Source organism: Podarcis raffonei, chromosome 6, assembly GCF_027172205.1.
Source record: "Podarcis raffonei isolate rPodRaf1 chromosome 6, rPodRaf1.pri, whole genome shotgun sequence".
In the NCBI taxonomy this organism is placed as follows: Eukaryota; Metazoa; Chordata; class Lepidosauria; order Squamata; family Lacertidae; genus Podarcis; species Podarcis raffonei.
The window spans coordinates 44,954,561-44,974,346 of NC_070607.1; the positions used below are offsets into that span (position 1 = coordinate 44,954,561).

Below are 19,786 nucleotides of genomic sequence, written 5' to 3' on the forward strand. Positions count from 1 at the left end.
TGGAAAGAACCTCACATTGTAGAAATAAAATCTATTAAATCCCAATCTGACTAGTGCATGTACATGAAAACATCTATTTTCAATAGGAAAATATGTCTGAATGAGCAACAAAAGTAACCCTCCCCCAAATTATTAAAACAAGTTTGACAAGCATTCACAAACTAGCAATTTCTAAGTGAGCGAAGGGAACTGGGAAATATGGTAATAAAATGGAATCACTTTCAAATTGGTTGGATGGGTTCTGAAATTAAAAGGGAGGGAAAATACTCAAAGGGACTCTGAAAGTTTATAATGGCAAGGAAAGTCACTGTGGTAAAATATAACTTATCAAAAATTCATTAACTATAATTTCATATTATTTCTAAATGTTAATTAATGAACAGACTTAGAAAATTATTTCATAAAATAAACACTGATAAATAATGCAGCATTCTGTTGTCAAAGGCAATTCTTTCATTATCATTCCAACATGCTTTTGCATGTCACAACAAAGTGTCAGAGGGGACCCATTGCAAACTTAAGACTTGTAGAAATGCACTCCTTTAAAAAAATTATTTTCAACACTGTGCTCTATTCTGCAATTGCAAACTACAGCATGTATAGCATCGTTTCAGAACCTGACTTGTAGCTGAAAGATTATGGTAGCTAGTCTACGCATTTAAAACAAAATACAAAACACAGTTATACTCCAAAATATATATTTAAAAAATTGTCCAGTAACACCTTAGAGACCAACAAAGTTTGCTCTTGGTATAAGCTTTCGTGTGCATGCACACAATACCATGCACACGAAAGCTTATACCAAGAACAAACTTAGTTGGTATCGAAGGTGCTACTGGACACAAAAAAAATATTTTTATTATTTATATATTCTGACTGTGTCAGACCAACACGGCTACCTATCTGAATCTACAGTTATACTCCTTTCTTGATTATCTGAATCCAGTCTGAATCCCTATATTAACTCAGTCCAAGTTACAGCTAATAGACAGAAAACCCATGTCCAATTAATCAAGTATTTTAAACACACACTAAGTAATTAAGTTAATATGATAAACTCAATCCAGGGGTATTAGTTCCACCGATCATGACTTTAGTAGTGTCAATTGCCGACCTGTGGCCCCCTGCATGTTCCTTTTACAAAAACACACACACACACACACACACACTTCCTTCTTGTTTGTACAACACCTGGCATCATAGAGGTCTCACTCCGACTATACTTCTAAAAAGCTGAAATGAACTTTGCCAATAATATTGCACTGGGAGATTGTATTCAGATTCCAGTAAATTAGGTGGTGAAATACTCCTAACTTTTTGTGCCACACACTTTGGCAGCTTCTTGATTCTTCCTTTGTGGCCGATAGGGATGTGGGAGAAAATGGATTCAGTTTGCATTTAAAAGCAAATTTACCCAATTCACATTTTTTGAAATAATATGCAAACTATAACACAGCCATCCTCCACAATTCACATCTCCAATGTTTACAATATTGTTCTCCAGTCGTGTAATATGTAAAATAATGCCTACAGTGGGGTACAGTGTGCATATAAATGCATTTATTAGTGAAAAATACAAATACTTTGCAAAAAATATGCATGTTAAAAAGAATCCATGCAAAAAATTGTATATTGGGAGAAATTTGCATTTTAAAAATCACAACCTGGTTTGAAAATGTGAAGAATCAAACTTAATATTGCAAAAAAAATAAGAAGCCAAAAATTAACATAGTCACCCATCCTCAGTTGCTGGTATAGGATTACTACTCCAGGAAAAGAAGAATTAAAAAGTGAGACCCCAAATCCTTCATCTTGTGCAGACATGATAAACCCTTATTTCCACTAGCCAAAATGTTAGAAGAATACTAGAAGAAAGCAAAAGGATATACTGATGATCCTTGTGATCAAATCACATCAGACAGTTAATGTCTTCCCTCTTACCTCCAGCCAATCTCTCATGTCACACTTGGACCAAAACACAAATGCCCCTCAAGTATAAGGGAACTCCAAATCCAAGGTTTTCATGAGTGTTGATTTGAAAGGGTGAGCTACAACACAATCTCATACATGCAAACTCAAAAGGAAGTCTCAATAAGATCACTGGGGCTTATTCCTAGAGAAGTGGGCATAAGGTTACAGCTTTAAACAAATACTTAATTTCTTCTATTTAAAACATTGGGATAAATGCTTAAATTTGTTTAGATTATGCAATCAACGTCTTCTTGTTATGCGTTAGCTATTGCATAGTTTTAGTATTTTATTGGAAGTAATCCTGATAATGTGCTTCAAGGACAGGGCATAACCTCTTAATAGATCAATCAATAAACTTATTCTTGTTTAAGTAGGCTGGTATCTGAAAAAACGCCATGGAAATAATATAAAAGCTTATCTGTGGGACCTTCAAAAGCACATTTTCTTCTCAATAACACAACTGCCAAGTTTCAATGTCAATTACTATTTTTTATTAAAGCTTCTGTACTGCACAACAAGACTTGCTATTATTTACTTAATAAATACATTATGAACTCAAAATAAAAGGGGAAAACGAAGTTTCAGAGTATCTCTGCCTCCAGGCAAATCCAATATCCCCGAAATAAATCTTTAACCCTCTGCATTTTGACACAACAACCTGCAAAAATGTATGAGGGTATCATCAACATTTTCCCAAAGAACCTTGGTGAAAAACAGAACTTCTTAGTTGCAGAAATAACTTGTCAAGAAAAATTAAAAGCTTCTGGTCTAACGGATGCTTATCAATGTCTAAATTTTTGAGTGACAAAACGTTACAACTTTTATATAAAACATAAGATTCAGCCTGTAACATGAGTAAGTTAAAAATTGGCACTTTTATGGTTTCATACTACTGGGCACCATAACAGGCAAAATACCTGCATAATAACTGAACTATAAATAACAAAAATATATTGAAGTTTATGTTTTAAACGTTTACAGGGTTTTATATTGTATTTTATGGGGAAGTATGCCTTCATATAATTGTAAATTGCTTTCTAAAATCATATATAATAGTGTCAAAGGCCAGGGCAAATAGGTGCATCTTCAGCCATGATATACACTGTGTAACAGATGCACCTATTCTAGGCAGAAATTCCACAATTTCAGGGATGCTAGAGAGAATCTTCTCTCCTAGGCTAACAACCCCCAAGATTTTGAGGGCATATGAACCACTTAAAATCCAAGAAGATCTGTAGGGAAAGAAGCCATCTTTCAGCTATTGGGACCTAAGTCATTTAGGGGTTTAAACATTAGCATGAGCATCTTAAACTGGGCCAGGAAACAGGCAATCAATGCAGCTGTTCTAAAATAGGGTTTATAAGCTCCAAATGGAAACCGAGCCAGTAATCTGGCTGCTACGTTTTAGACCAACTGAAGTTTCCAGGTCATCTTCAAAGGCAGCCCAAAGTAGGTAATACCAAGTGCCTTGAATTGGAGCAAGAAACAAAGGGGAAGCCAGTGTAATTTAAGCAAGACCAAAGTAATATGGTCAGGAAAGTGAGCAGTAGAAATTATTCTGGCCAAAACGTTTTGTACCAGCTGGAGTTTTTAAACACTTTTCAAGGACAACCCCACATGTAGTGTGTTTCCATAATCTAATATGGATATGATTAATGGCTGTGTAACAATGGATGATCTGCTTTCTTCAGGAATGTGTGCGCTTGTATGCTACCCAAAGCTGGGAAAAGGCATTCCTAGATATTGCAGCTGCCTGTACATCCAGAAACCCCTCTAAACTGATCCTTTAGAAAAAGTACCAGAACAGGTTGTATTTCTGATCCTGGACTCGCATTTCTACTTTTGCATTTCTACTTCTGTCTCAGTTACATTAGTTGGTTTTTGACATACTGCATGAGAGAAATGGACTGGTTTGCACATCATATTAAATCAAGAACAAACTGTATCTTAATGTACATGCTTTTGAAAAGTTATTGCTCTGCTTCTGCTGCGCTGCCAGAAACAAGCCAGAGTCTGGTTTGTCACAACAATCCAAATCCAGGCTCTTGGTTTGTTTCCATCAAACCGTTGGGTTATCACTTTTGGTTTGCAAGTCTGCCTGGCTTCAGATGCAACAAGCAAAGACAACAAGAGTAGGGTCCAGAGCAGAACGAGTGTGTTCCAGCAGCAGACTGCACACTCACATGAAATGACCGTTTGTTTTTACTATACTTTAATGTGGTGCATGAATTAGGCCAGTGATGGCCAAACTTGGCGCTCCAGCTGTTTTGGGACTACAATTCCCATCATCCCTGACCACTGGTCCTGTTAGCTAGGGATGATGGGAGCTGTAGTCCAAAAACAGCTGGCGGGCCAAGTTTGGCCATCACTGAATTAGGCCAATGTCAATTCCAAAAAAGGGAGAAGCATATGCTTATGGCTATGAGTTTCTTTAAAAAGCATCCTAGCATAACGTTAGGGCCAAAGAAGACTTGACGAGATCTCTTGCTGGTTTTTATTTTTCTGTAGTATAACACAAGTCATTGAAAAGGGAGAATCCAATCAGAGGGGCAGTAGCTCAATGGTACAGCCTGTGTTCTGCATTCAGAAAGTCCCAGAATTTTAAAGGATGGCTGTGCTTCAGTTTGAAAAGTGCAAATTAGGTAGGTCTGCCTTTAAATGAGAATCATAGATCAGTGTCCCAAGTGTCACTGGACTGCATTATCTAGAAAGATACAAGACTATAACTGTAAGGTATGTCCAACTTACTGTATGCTATTAGGGGCCTGCAACTATTACCTTCCAAGTGTGAAAAATCCAAGATTGCTCTTGATGTGTAAAATTTGTGAGAATTAGAAAGCAAAAATTATGTGCCTTCTGATAATCACCAGTGCTCCATAGCCATATGCAACCTATCCTTACATAAATGTTTCTGAGCATCAATAAACTTATTTTAGTCAAAATGCTGACAAAATTCACAATAAAAGCCTGATTTTTCACCAAGGTGTTGCTCACAGAAAAAGAATTATCCCAGAAACTATGTATGTGACAAAGATGTATTTGCCAAATTTACTCCAATATTTATTATAATTAAACAGTGTTAGCTATAAATCCCTACATAGACTGCACTCTTGAGCTAGTTCTAGCATAACCACAGAGCTTTGGCTTTTAAAGAGTTTGTTCCAAGACAAAAATAGCACACATATTTTTAATTAACCACAGCAAAAATGACCACTTTCTGTATAGTCTCTGTTCCTATTAGCAAACAGATATTCTTGAATTGTTGAGTTTGCTGCACTCATCATAGGTGAGAAACCCTTTTCTGTCCAAGGTCAACATTTCTTGGTGATTAACTTCTTGGGGGGTCACATGCCAATGATGAGTGGAACCATCTCTCTCTCTCTCTCACACACACACACACAGTCATGGGCTGGTCAAATCAGGACAATGCAGGTACAGTGGTACCTCAGGTTAAGAACTTAATTTGTTCTGGAGGTCCGTTCTTAACCTGAAACTGTTCTTAACCTGAGGTACCACTTTAGCTAATGGGGCCTCCCACTGCTGCCATGCCACTGGAGCACAATTTCTGTTCTCATCCTGAAGTAAAGTTCTTAACCTGAGGTACTATTTCTGGGCTAGGGAGTCTGTAACCTGAAGTGTCTGTAACCTGAAGCGTCTGTAACCCAAGGTACCACTGTAGATGGTTTGTGGGGACCCTGGGGAGGTGCCCGACTTGGGGGAGCCCGACAGTGAGGATACTGGGAAGGAGCCAAGTGGAGGATCCCTCAACCTGCCCGCCTTGTCTGTCCCTGAGACAAGAACCCCAAGCCCGCCCTCCCTCTTCAGCCCTGCTTTCATCTCCAACACTTCCTCTGTGCCTCTAATGCCACCCATCTCAGAGATGTCAGTCACTGGGCTGAGCCCTGCTTCTCTAGAGGGGTCACACACACCCATCACCTAGATTCTGAAAGTGGCCCAAGGAGGCATGAATAGATGGAGCAGAACCTATCTACCAAAAAACTATCCCAGAACTTCAGGCTTGGGGGGCGGGGATGGAGAGGACACCACAGAATGCAGGAAGAGTAAAATCTTCTCTTACTATCTGCTCCCTCAGAAATTCCAGTAGCAATTAAGTTTTTAAAACTGCCTGCCAATGGCAGCGTAAATGCCATGAGGGGGCGAAGCCAAGGAAGATACAGTGCAGGCATTAGCAATCGTGCCACTGCTCTCTCAATGTGGCTGCCCTACATGTGTTAGAAGCTGCTGGGAGTGTGCATGGGGTGAACCTTCTCACAGCTCACATACTTTTCTGCTGTGATCTAGTTTGCATTCAAAAATAAACTTGCCTTCTAGCCAAGAAATTCATTTTCTGTTTAAAATTACAGTGGTACCTCAGGTTAAGAACTTAATTTGTTCTGGAGGTCCGTTCTTAACCTGAGGCACCACTTTAGCTAATGGGACCTCCCGCTGCCACCGCGCCGCCGGAGCACAATTTCTGTTCTCATCCTGAAGCAAAGTTCTTAACCTGAGGTACTATTTCTGGGTTAGCGGAGTCTGTAACCGGAAGAGTCTATAACCTGAAGCGTCTGTAACCTGGGGTACCACTGTATTAAGCAATCTTTTGCTGTTTTTGTTTTGTTTAACTACAGTGTTCCTTATACTTCAAGCAAGTATCTGCAGAGATGAGAGGCTTAAGAATGACATATATGATCAGAATCACAATGCTGAGAACTTCTATCTTTAAAAATAGGATTTTATGCTTTGCTTCCAGTTTGAGGCAGTAATACTTCTGAATACCAGTGGCTGAAAATCACAGGAGGGAAGAGTGGTCCTGCGCTTGCTGGCATCCCATGGGCCCCTGGTTGGCTACTGTGAGAACAGGATGCTGGACTAGATGGGCCACTGGTCTGATCCAACAAGCTCTTCTTACGTTCTTATGATCAGATCTCTCATTGTTTTAACCTCATGACATCTCTCCAACAAACTATGCACAATGGGAAAGTGAGCTTTCAATTTCCGCCACCTATCTAAAAAAAAAAAAAATAAATAAATTTCAGAAATGTATGAATACATAGGCCATCTCTGCAAACACTTTGCAAATGGCTTAGCCTGTGACCAGCTAGAAAATGCTGGTTGCTAAGGAGGCAAGAGGCAATCTCGGTTGTGAGTCTTGGGGTTTTATTAAGTTATTTTTCGTTTTATATCTTTATGTTACTATCTTCAGATAGATAGAAAAGAGCAAGTAAGTAAGTTAATTTTATAATGGTTGCACCATAACCTATCCTCATACAGGGTCAGTGTTGCTTTCCTAAGTACTTGGGGGACGATAATTTAACTATCTGTTGTAATCTTCTACTGCTAGGAAATAAAGGACATAAGGGTCATACTTCAATGAGAAACAGTTTAATAGCAGAACATGTCATTCATATATTTAGATTTCAGATTTAATTCCTCCAGTGTAGTAGGCCAGGGGGAACACCTCCCTCCCACCTCCACCAGAATAACAACCCAACAAAATTCACCGTCACAGAATAAAGTGATGATTACGAGGCTAAGTATGTTTCAGAGGACATAATCAAGGGATATTTGCCGTCAAAGTCAGAAAGAAAATATACATGTGCCAAGGTGATAAACCTCTACTGCCAGTTGCTGGGGACAAATAAGAGGTTGACAATCATTCTGTCATGTTTGCAAACATCTTTGTGACACGAGACTGGCCACCATCACAGACAATGCTATTCTAAACAGACCTCTAGTCCAATTAAATTTTATCGGAGAAAATGGGTTTTCTTTATCCATAGTCAAGTATGAATGGGTGGTGAGCCCAACACCATGGATTGTATCCAAGTAAACTATGCTCAGAGAAGGCCATTACTTTCAATGGGTGTATTCTGAGTAGGACTGGATACAACCTTGAGGCAGTACACATCCACAAAGCAATGGGCAATGCTAATGATCTATTTCTGCTCCCCCGTTACCCAGTCCTAAAACACACTTTCATTTGATGACACTGAAAACAGTGTGATTAATGATAATGTATTTGATTCTGTACAAGTAACTATCTTGAGAGAGAAAAAGAAAAAGTAGTGCAGAACAACATCAGCAGTGATTTCTTAGGAAGGGAATTGGGGCTAGAGTAAAATTTGCAGAAAGCAGTGCAAGCGTATAATGTCCGGCCATCTAATGTTTGAGTCGCTCCTTTAGTGGGTACTTAATACTAAAAGCTGGAAATAAAAACATACTACTTTCTCTCACCAAATACCTGGAAATAAAAACATATAATCCTGTCTCACAAAATACATATCTTTTTATCTCCTATATCCAACCTTAGAATGGATTGTGGCCTTTAACAGGCAGGCACCAATTACCAGTTTGCAACAGAATAACAAACCGTTCCTTGGGAAAGTATTTACAACCAGTTTATCTGGCAGATCTAGGATGAAGATAGAAAGTATTTTAGCGTTTCCTACTTGTGGAAGAGGCATGGCCATCTAAAGTGCTAATTCACTGTAAAATAAATAAAGTCTCATGTATGGACTGATGTGAGCATGGTTGGAAGGGAATGAACAACTTTGCTGAAGCAGCATCTGATAATGCTCTGGGTGGGAGCTCACTTGAGACTCCCTTCAGTTCCACGATGAAAGGAAGGTAGGACATAAAAAGATATATTATTAAAACAGATCCTTAGAAATGAAACATTTGATAATACTGAAACGTTTGTTTTACATGTATGATTCTTTGGATATACAAGGGTGCACACTTTGACATGTAATCTAGGTCTGAAACAGGGGTCAGCAAACTTTTCCAGCAGGGGGCCGGTCCACTGTCCCTCAGAGCTTGTGGGGGGCCGGACTATATTTTGAAAAAAGAAGAACGAATTCCTATGCCCTACAAATAACCCATTTTAAATAAAAGCACACATTCTACTCATGTAAAAACACCAGACAGACCCCCAAAATAACCCAGAGATGTATTTTAAATAAAGGGGCACATTCTACTCATGTAAAAGCACGCTAATTCCTGGAGCATCTGCAGGCTGGATTTAGAAGGCGACTGGGCCGGATCCAGGCCCCGGGCCTTAGTTTACCTACCCATGGACTGAAACATATTCACAACTATTTTTAAAGGGGGTGGGGAGAGCTGAAATGATGGAAAGTTTAGAAATCAAAATTTAGAGGGAAAAGGTGTGCCAAAATGTTAAATTGTGGAAGAAGCTGAGAAGAGGGCACAAATGACACTAAACACTTCATGTAGTCAGATATTACTATCACTGATATTACCACTACCTGGATGAACACAAGGAGTATTTATTTTCTACTTCTATCAGTTGAACATCATGGCACTGTTACTCAAGTTCCCCCAGCAAAACTATACTACTAAATCAGTTTACATGTTTTGTTTACAATTAAGTAGTATTTTTTTGTTTTGTTTTTAAATGTATTTTTATTAAAGATTTATTGGTTTACAAAAGTATGTGCAATGTCTCTTTCCAAGTTACATTTTCTACAGATCAGTTGATATGTTACATGTTTTGCCTTTGAAAACATTTCTGGTGATATATGGTTATATTTAGAAGTTTTACACTATCACACCTGTAATTAAAGCTGCTCACTAAAATTCCAGCAATATTTATTTAATAGATGACATTTTTAAAATACAGTGCCTCAACTCCTTGAACAGAAAAACTAACAGTGACAAAAACCCCTTCGGGGAAACTGGTGGAGAGTGTTGTGATAGGGCAAGCTGCAAGCATTCTTGGATAGCACTTCTATTGAGATCCATTTCTATTTGGGTCATGGTCTGTCCATGGAACCTTTACAGAGAACACAACCGGGAGGTGGGGGTGGGATTGCGACCTGGTTCTCACTTCTAGACCTTGCTGTGGTGTTTGGTATCACTGAGCATGGTATCCTCAGCTTGGCTAGAGCAGCTGACAGAATGAGGCATACAAGGAGCCATCCAACCATCTTAGGGACTCTACTGTGGATTTGTGTAGGCTTCACTCCTTAGCCTTTTCGTCTCCCGAAGATATCCCGCAAGGCAGAGGAGTTTTAGGATTAGTTTTCCTTCTCCTAGGTGAGCTACCTTGCCAGGTTGACAATCCCCATCTACCACTCGCTTCCATCTACAGCACATGCGGAAACTGCTCTGATGGGATTTTATCAAACTTGACTGTCTCATTTTTACCTCTGAATCTAGTCTCAATGCTACTTTTTATTTCTTTATTAGACGTATCAAATAAATGCATCTACCCTCCAATATTAAAACATAAGATCTAACGCTTTTTAAAAAGGAAAACCCTCACATTAAATTCTAAAAAAAGAACTGCCAGCAAATAAAGGAAACTTTAAAACCAGGGATCAGTGCACTAATATTATATTATACTGCTTGGCAAATGCCTGCGGGGAAAGAACTGTCTTCAGCTGGTGGCACAAGACCAATAAAAAGAGGCTAAATGCATCTCCTGAGGTAAGGAGTTCTGCTATTTAGGTACACAAATGGAGAAGGATCTTTTCCATGTCCCATTGCAACCAACTGTGCCTAGGTCATTGCTGCGACATGGAGAATCCACTCTAGAAGGTCTGAAGGAATAGGCAGGATGGTATGGGAGGAGAAAACCTTTAGGTAACCAACATTCAAGTCACTTGGGGCTTTTAAAAGGTCATCATCAAGACTCTGAATTGCAGTTGCAGCAAAATGAAAACCACGTCCCAACAACAAACTCCTCCAATAAGTTTAGCTGCTGCATTTGAACAAATTGGAGCTTCTGTAGACTCTTTAAAGACAGCCCCATTTAAGGATGTGGCAGCTATCTAGTCCCGAGGTAACTAAGGCATTTCTCAGCAGTCTGAAATGCTCAGGAGCAGGTGCAGCTGAATAAAAGAACAATACATTTTTGGTGCTTTGAGGTGCACTGTGTACCATGGTGAAAAGAACACTAGCCAAAGCGATGGCATGGTATACACATGGTCTAAGGGTCATGACTCCAGCATAGCTCTAGGTATGAAAAGTATATTCCAAGGGCAAAAAATGCACAAGATCTGCACAGAGATACCAAACACCTACTGCTGCAAGTTTTCAGTTATTCTAAAGCTTTTGAAAGACAGACAAGATGGTATATTGCTAAACCAGCAAGTTTTGCAAAGATGAACTTAAGTTTGCACGTGAATAAAATACTTCATTGTTGTCAAATGTCAGCAGCATGTAACCACACAGGCGAATGCTACACTGAAGAACAAACAGCAGATGACATATTACAAATGGAATATACTTCCTGCATAAAACTCTAAATGACCGTTCAGTTACAGTCAGCTGGACATTTAAGGCAGTAATAAAGCCTTCTCATATATACTTTGACAGAGGAAAATAGGAGCACTTGTTATGTTATGTTATGTTATGTTATGTTATGTTATGCAAACAAGGTTTCATTATTGTGAACAAGTCAAGCCAATAAGAAACTATTTTCAAATATAGGTTATAAATGTGTATAGTAATTGCCATGCAAAATTTCACCCTGAAAATATTAAAGTATACAAAATTCATTATATTCTATCAAAGCCAATATCTGATTCCCAAGACAGCTGAAGTTGTGACAGTCAAATAGGTAAACTTGAGATATTCAAGTTTAAACTACAGTTGTATCCAATATAACCATACAATATAAATGGTGTTTCCTTTCTTCCTATGTGCACCTCATCCTACAAAGAAATCTCAGATTAAAATGGTAATATAGATTATAGGATTATTATTATTTTTAAAAACACAAATTGGTTACCCTAAATTAACTGAAGGTTCCTCACCTGAAGTTGATCATGGCACTGATTACTATAACAAATTAATTGTGTAGAGAACAATACAGATTAAATTCTGGTTACAAAACAGCTCTGCCCCTACAGGATTAGTAACACCTAGCAAATGGTGGATGATGTTCAATTACTGTCCACCTGCATTCATACTGTCTACTACTTTGTTCACAAATTGAGAATAATCTATCTGTTCATTTCAAGTGTATAGGACATGACAATGAAGTGATAATACAGAGAGCTAGCTATGCCGTTATGTGCAACTACAGCCACAGAAGGGCAGCTTAGGTCTGGTCTGCATATTCAGCAAAACGAGGTGACAGAGACAGGTCACAGGATGGGCTACAGGTATAAATCATTTTTTTTTAATATTAAAAATCCCCCTATGCAGAAGTTTCTCTGCAGGTGGAAAACTAGCATCTTAGGGCCTGGGACTCCCTATCACCTGCAGGTTTAAGTGGGTACTGCCTCATTCTACCATCTCATTCTGTTGCATGTGTATACCAGGACTTGGACCGCTGGGATGCAGACTGAAGCCTTTTAAAGACCAAAACTGTGGTGGAAAAATATTGCTTCCTCCTCCTTCACTAAAATGTGTTGCTAACTCACACCTCATGATTTCCACACCTAACTAAACTTCCAACTAAAGTTGTATAAGAAACACAGTGTTAATTTCAGCTTTTATTTTCCACTTCATCAAATATTCAACTTACAAATATTTTTTTCAGAACTAGTGCTGGCAAAGAAAAGATACTAAAAATATACTCATTTTACGGAAATAGCAGTTCTACTGTTAAATATATGCCACACTTTCTGAATGATCAAACATGATGTCAACTCATTAACCACATTCAAGATTCTCTGAGTAGGTTAAACTCGCAGTAAAGTTTTTGAAGTGTTCCAAACACATATGCTACTATGCAGAGCTACTGAATTGGTTCCTTCAAATGGGCACATTCAAAGCCGTTTTAGTTGCAATCCTAAATACACTTAGCTAGGAGTAAAGATGTAATCCAAACCCCTCTTATTTGGGACTAAGCCCCACTGAATTCAGTAGGACGTGTATTGATGTAGCCATGGCTAGGACTGTGCTGCAGGTCAAAATGATTTCAATGAAGCTTACTTCTGTATAGATATGAATAGGATTGCATTATAAGTTTGCCTTTACAATGCATGAATCTGTCTAGACCTGGCTAATTCGCTACAATAGCTGTTCTTACAGAAAGAACAACTGATGCTCCAAAGCTGTAGCCCTCCTTAAGTAGGATTAAGCCTCAATGAATTCAGTGGAGCTTGCTTCTTAAAAGACTCCTGCAATGTTTCACTCTAAAAGCTGCACCTTAACAGCACACCTGGCACACATTAGAAAGAGATATGGATATTTGTGTAATCAAAAATACATGCATTTCAACAGCAGCACAGCAATACAAGCCAAAAGAAAAAGGGGGGAAGAGAGACATCACTGTATATATTAATTATAAAATTATAAAATATAAATTATAAAATCTACAAGTTCAAAGTTAAAACTGAAAATGAGCTGTTAAAAACTGCTCACTGCATTCAAGCAACGTTTTGTCTGGATCCCATTTCTATTTCTGAAATACCACCTTTGTTTCAGACTAAATGTAAGAACAAAACCTGTAGATAAAGTTGGACCAATATGTTATACCATTGCTTCCCATGCCTTTTGTGTGGGATGCTGTTGTCTGGTGGATCGGCAGCTGCCAGGCTGCAGCCTCCCCAGCCAGTTCTTGCAAGGTCCCACAGGATCTGGCAAGAGTACTAGGTGGGCAGGATGGTCAAGGTCACTCTGTTACGCATTCTATACTTTGTGATGACCTTGGGTGGAATGGCATTGGGCAGGATCTAAACATAATGAAACCTCCATAAGAGGTCTTGGGATGGGGGGGGGGAATAATCAAGCCTAGATCAAAAGGGGCCCGCCCCCCCCCCCCCGCTGCCCAGTGGGAACCCAGATGCCTGGTCTACACCACATCAGAGTCTAATGCTGGCCAACTCTCATGGGTGCTTCCCAACTGTCTAGCAGCAGTATTTATTCCAACATTGATTCAAACAAAGACCAGATCCTTGCCCGACTGCCACGCCAACACTGCTTATCTGCTGAATAATCCAAAATAAATAAGTGGCCTGCTTCATCCCAAAAATATGTATTTGTTGCGCTCATTCCCACTGCACTAATGAGCCGCAACTGCTGCACTAGGATTACCTTCAGTTCAATAACTAATTCAGTACTAAGAAATGCTTACAGTTGGAGCATACATTGAAGGCAGCACCAAAAAAGTGCCAGTGTTAGATGGATGGTGGCAGAAGAAAAGACCACGTATGCTTCTTCTTTGACTTTATGAGCAGACAGTTAATGTAACACATTTTAGATGGTGGTTCAACCTTCAAAACACATGTCTCTTTCAACTCCCAATAGCTGGTGGGCATACCCTGTTCTAGCTTTTTTATTTTATATGGTTCAACCATCTCCCTTTCTATTCTACTTGAATGTTTCACCTTAGCTCAACTACTAGCACCTTTCAAAATATCCTAAAGGTTGCAGAAGATTTTGGAAAAGGTATCTGAATGTTTCAGTGGGCATTTCTATCTGACTCCAGAGGGAATTAAAATCTAGAGTCTAGGTCTGCAGGTAAACAGAATACTGTAATTCAACTGTCTTTAGGCCCTGATTTTGACAGGAAATTCTGCAGTTAGGCTTCTTAAATTTCACTGAGGTCACTAAGATTTAAGCAGCTTGAATGCAGAATCACAGCCTTTGTCTTTTAAGCTTGTGATAAACACCAGACTGATTTCCATTTTTATATGCACTGACAGGAAGCTTTCAAGGCCAAATGTATGTTAACACAATTCTCATATGAAATATGTCTAATCTTAATTATCAGCGTGCTTTAGTGATGATAAACATTAACAGAATAAGAATACCCTTGTATTCCACAAAAAGTAGAACACAAGTGTAGGGTGTTGTTTTTAATGGAAAAGCTGTTTTAGGGTTAGGTTTTTCTTACGACAACCAATATGTCTTGAAATCCATGGGGCAGAGGCTTCTGTAATTCTTATGTAAGCTGATAATACACTAGGGTCTTAGTCATTAAAAGGCCAGCTCCAGTTAGAACTAATTGGTGGGGAAAGTTATCCCACTACTACTTACTTCTATGTTAATTCCAAAATACCTTTGTTAGAGAAAGCGATGGAAAAGACAACACACTCCTTTATTAACTATAATTCAGCTTGGAGAGTTTTTAAACAAGTTTGACTGCTACACTTCATTTTTCACAGCTCTTTCCCACTGCTAAGTCTGCTTAAAGAGGGCACTTTATGAAGATGGAGCCAGTCTGCTATTTTTCAGGTGCAACCTGGAGAATAAATACACTAACCAGCAGAGTGAATATCAAAAAGGCTATTCTGCAAGGCCAACTTACATTACCAGCCAGAGTGAAGTACTGCTTATTGTTAAAATACAAGTGAATTTCTAACATTGCCTATAAAACTTCTAGGTTACAACGCAGGCGTATTTCTGGTCAATATTCCAATCTACAGGGAGTTAGAAATTATGAGTGTCTACGTATCATATCAATCAAAAAGCAAATATGCCAAGGGCAATGCAAAAGTGATCAGAATTTAAAGGTGTTGTCTACTGGAAAGGATCCAGTGGTATCACAGTCCAAAGCCAACACTCAGAAACACTTAAGCACACACAGAAGCGCTTTGCAAGGATTTTCCTTGAAGTGTTACAAATGACTACAACTTTTACATTCATGTGCATCAGTTTCAAGTAAACAGGCAAACAGAATATCCTCTGTATCATCAAGGTTTAGGATCACTGAAATGGCACACAACACATTGGATCAACACCCAATCCAGTGCTCCTGCATGTGCAGATAACCACATATGCCCACAGCATTGTCTCTGCTAGTTTTAATGATACAAGCTAATTTAAAATTAAGTACCTCTTAAGAGGCCAGACCAAGGACATCTCATCTGCCCATCACGGTAGAGTACTGGGCATAATTGTGTTCACCTTAGCAACAAAGGAACATTTCAGCATTTTATATATGTTCTCATTCCCAAATATAGCCCCAGCCAGCCTTGCATAGAGCATTTCTAAAAAGCATGTTCAGCCTTTAACTGACCTTGTTTCTTCAATGTTCTCTCTGCCTTTTTATCCAATTTAATTAAGGGTTTCTCGCTGCTTCTTGGTATTTCCTGGCTCTTCTAGATTACTACTTCATATTAAAAGGTACAGTTAAGGGAAGAATAATGGATGGGAATTATTCTCAGTTTCCTCTTTACTTCTACAGGGCCCCATGGGCACAAAAGCTGTGCCATGGCTAAAGCAAACTAATGTAGTTATTAGAGAAAATAAATAGCCCTGGCCATGGAGGTAATTCTTAACGAATTAATACATAAATGATTTCTAGTTGTGGGAACCCCATCAAATTATTACAAATATTAAATATATGTTCGCCATATACAGCTATACGGCTTTTTAAAAACACTGCTGCTCCAAAACTATTGTCAAAACAATTAATAAGGGATTGTTTTTGCTCCCCCATGCTATCATTTAAGAAGAAACATAGATAATAATTAAAGCAAAAAGCATATGAAGTCAAGCTATTGACACTTCTACTACACAAATTCAAAATTTGTCCATTATCTCTCGTACTGGATAGGTACATTCCCTCCTCTGTTTATCCCTTCATTTTTCCTTGACAGCTTAGTTTACACAATTTTTGCAATGGCATATAAATTTACTACCTCTGCTTTCTTTTCTTCAACTCTGAAGCTAGTGACCTATAAGTCTTCTACACTTTAAGGTGTTTAGGAGATCGCCTGAAGGAATAGCTAAGTAAATTTTGAACATTGCTGATAGCTCTCCTGTGCATAGTAAATCTGTGTTTAATGTAAACGAACATATTCTTCACTGGTTATAATAAACTAAAAATACAGGATAAGTTTAGCCAAAATACTTTTTAGAAAGGGGTGAAAAGAACAAATGTTTTCACTGAATTATGTATTTTTCTACCATAGGATTATGTACATCTCATGCATCCTTGTCTGTTCTCACAGAAGACCAAATGTGTTTCGCTTAACTAAACCAAAGCAATAGAAGCATAAGTGCGCACATGCTCACATGCATAAACACGCAGACACATACACCCCACTCACTCATCTACCTCTGAGAGAAGAGCAGAAATGGCACAAGATGGGTAATTGCCTTTCCAAAAGGTACTGGCCAATTTTACAAAATCTGATGCCATCAGTGATTCAGCCCTGCATAAAATTTCTTGCAATTCTTTTCTCCCTAAACCCCAATGACATTGAAAAAAATACTGCATTGCAGTATTTGCCAGTGTATCAGAGGGTATTCTGTCAGATGCCCCAAAGTCAAACCAAATAAGAAGGCATATAATCACATATAGTAAATGCCACACAACAGAGAAACTGAAAAGTGTGACAACGATGCGAGTGCAATTAAATATTCAAGCTGTACTCCATGCCCACTCTGTATCTTAAGGTCCTGGATTATGTACAAAAATATCAAGGATTTATATACTCCTGAAGTTACTTTATGTGGGTAATCATGCACAGCCTAGAACCATAACCTCTCCACAAGGTCATGCATACGCAAGGCTTAATATTGCATATGTAGTAACTCCTAACAAGCTTTCCCAGTGACATACTAGGCATTCAAAAGTTTTTAAAACATCACTTATGGGGAAAAACATGTGGAAGATTGAAAAAAGAAAAGAAAAGAAAAGGTATTAGCAAAAAACAATTTATTAAGATTCCATAACACTGAAAAAAATAATCCATTGAAGTTTGAACTCTTCTATGCCTATTAAGAACAGAATATAACCAAGCCCACCACTGGAAGCATCCTTTTGTTGTCATTCTTTTCTTGGTCACCCTTTTGTTGTGATTCTCTAATACAACATGTTAGTTCTTCCTTTACCAACGCAGCCAAAAGAGGCAACAAAAAGAAAGGAGTCAAAGGAAAGATGTCCACCTAGAAGAGCATCTTTCTACGTAACGTGCCAGTTTCATTAGTTATGTGCACTGCAATAAGAATAATTATAAATTAAAGGATGGAGTCAATATTTAAACAATCCATAAATTGGACTATTTGTCCTGATAGAATTTTGTAAACTATAGATATTTAAATAAAATGCTTCACACATCTCACCTGCTTTAGGTATCCAATTAAAGGTTCAGTGCAGAAACAATCATAAATAATCTGCTGGTTTTATATATTTTTCTTCTACAAAGGTTCTATTCATAAGCTTTCATGTTATCCAAGAAAATCTTATGTGTATAAGCTAACAGTAAATAAAGAGCCACATATACATAGAAGCTATGGATATTACATCCATCTCTGGCACCAAAAATCTAATAGCTCAATGCCAATGAGATATATGTAAGGAGGAAATGAAAATCTACACTAAAATTGTGTAGAGTAGATGAAAGGAGAACCCTAAAAAAACACCTACCAAAATGATTCAAGAAAACAATAGAGCTGTATGCCGATACTCTTTGAGAATGGGGAGGGAGACACTCAAGTCTGAATGTGGAATGAAGATTATGAACATAATACTGCATCTGAAAATGATTTTTTAAAATTCATCAGAGTTTCCATATATGAACCCATACAACTTTCTTTTCCTATATAGTGACATGGTCAATTTCGTCTACCCTGAAGTCTCCAAAAGAATTAGTTAAGGAATGAAATCCAAGCAGACTAAATTTCTCGTCTTTTAATCCTTCTAAACACTAGCATTTTCATTCTAACTGATCATTCAAATTATGTGCCAAAGAAAGGGAATGCGAAATTTGGCAAGCATAAAAGGTGTGCCCCTGTATTTCTGGTATGCTTCTCTTTTATCCTTGCCATACATTCCGGGCATGTGCATCCTTAGCCTTCTGTATTATATTTACCATCACCTGCCAACCAACAAAGTCTTCTAATGCTTTACATGCCTATTACTTTCTTTTAAGAGATGCTATGCTATTATTTTGTGCCCGACAACATATGGCACTATAAAAATTAGCAAGATACTTAAGTTTGTTCTTAACAACACCTAGCTTATATTTTTGTATTTTAAGTACTGCTTCACAAAAGACAGATAACGTATTGTGATAAAAGATCTGTAAGACTGTGGAAATTAAGTTGGGTAGGAAAAAGAGTAGTTTCATTATATTTGAAATCTGTGATTCCATGCATAAACTAAATGACAGGCTGTATTTGCATTAAATAATGATTCCACTACAGAACCATGGCATTTCATAAAACACACAACAAACAGCACTTCCACATAAAAACCTTTACTTAGGGTAAGTTTGTGCACAGTTCTCACCCTGACATTTGATGAATACTCTAAGAGAGCATTTGCAAGTCTGCTAGTTCCATTCAGCATCCTGTATCCTTATAGTGTTCTGCTTCCCTTGCGCCTTGTACTTTCTTGCACATGCAATTTCACATCAGAAATAAAATGGTTAAAGAGCCCCCACCCACCATATGCGGAAAAAGAACAGATGCAGAAAAAAAGGATTCTAGAAATCACTGTAAGCTTGAGCCAGAAATGTAATTAACACTTATTTATAAAGAATAATTAAAGTTGTGACTGCCACAAAGAACACCAAAGATAATTGAGGTAGCCCCAGAATTTTTTTACGCTGTTTGCAGTATTCCCACATGACTGCCACCTGCTCCCCCACTCAGCTTCCCCAATGCTCGTTTCCCCGGCAACCTTTCATTGGCTTTTCCTCCCAGCTATCGCTTTCAGTTCGGCTGCTCAGTCTAATCTTATTTGTTTTACACCCATCAAAACAAGCAGCTAGACAAAGAAATCCTATAAGAATAGGGAAAAGACCATAGCTTTGTTTCCCAGTTTATAATAAATATCCAGAGAGAGAAGAGGGAACGCCTGCAAAATGTTTAATTGAAACAAAAGTAGGAAGAATGAGGTGAATGTTAATGCCTTTTCCCTCCCTTCTGCTGCCCCCACCTCCGT

General features: G+C 38.3%; 1 protein-coding gene across 7 annotated transcripts in view; it reads right to left on the minus strand.

Annotated features, from left to right (window-relative positions):
- The window catches only part of ELAVL4 (ELAV like RNA binding protein 4), a 99,427-nt gene that overhangs the window by 60,229 nt on the left and 19,412 nt on the right, over window positions 1-19,786 (minus strand). Inside the window, exon 1 of one of the 7 annotated variants that reach the window (XM_053392486.1) lies at window positions 19,130-19,433. The exons of the other annotated variants lie outside the window; for them this stretch is intronic. Coding sequence (XP_053248461.1) covers window positions 19,130-19,189 — 60 coding nt within the window. The 5' untranslated portion in view covers window positions 19,190-19,433. Of the gene's footprint in view, window positions 1-19,129; window positions 19,434-19,786 lie in introns of those variants that run through there. 7 annotated transcript variants of the gene reach the window in all.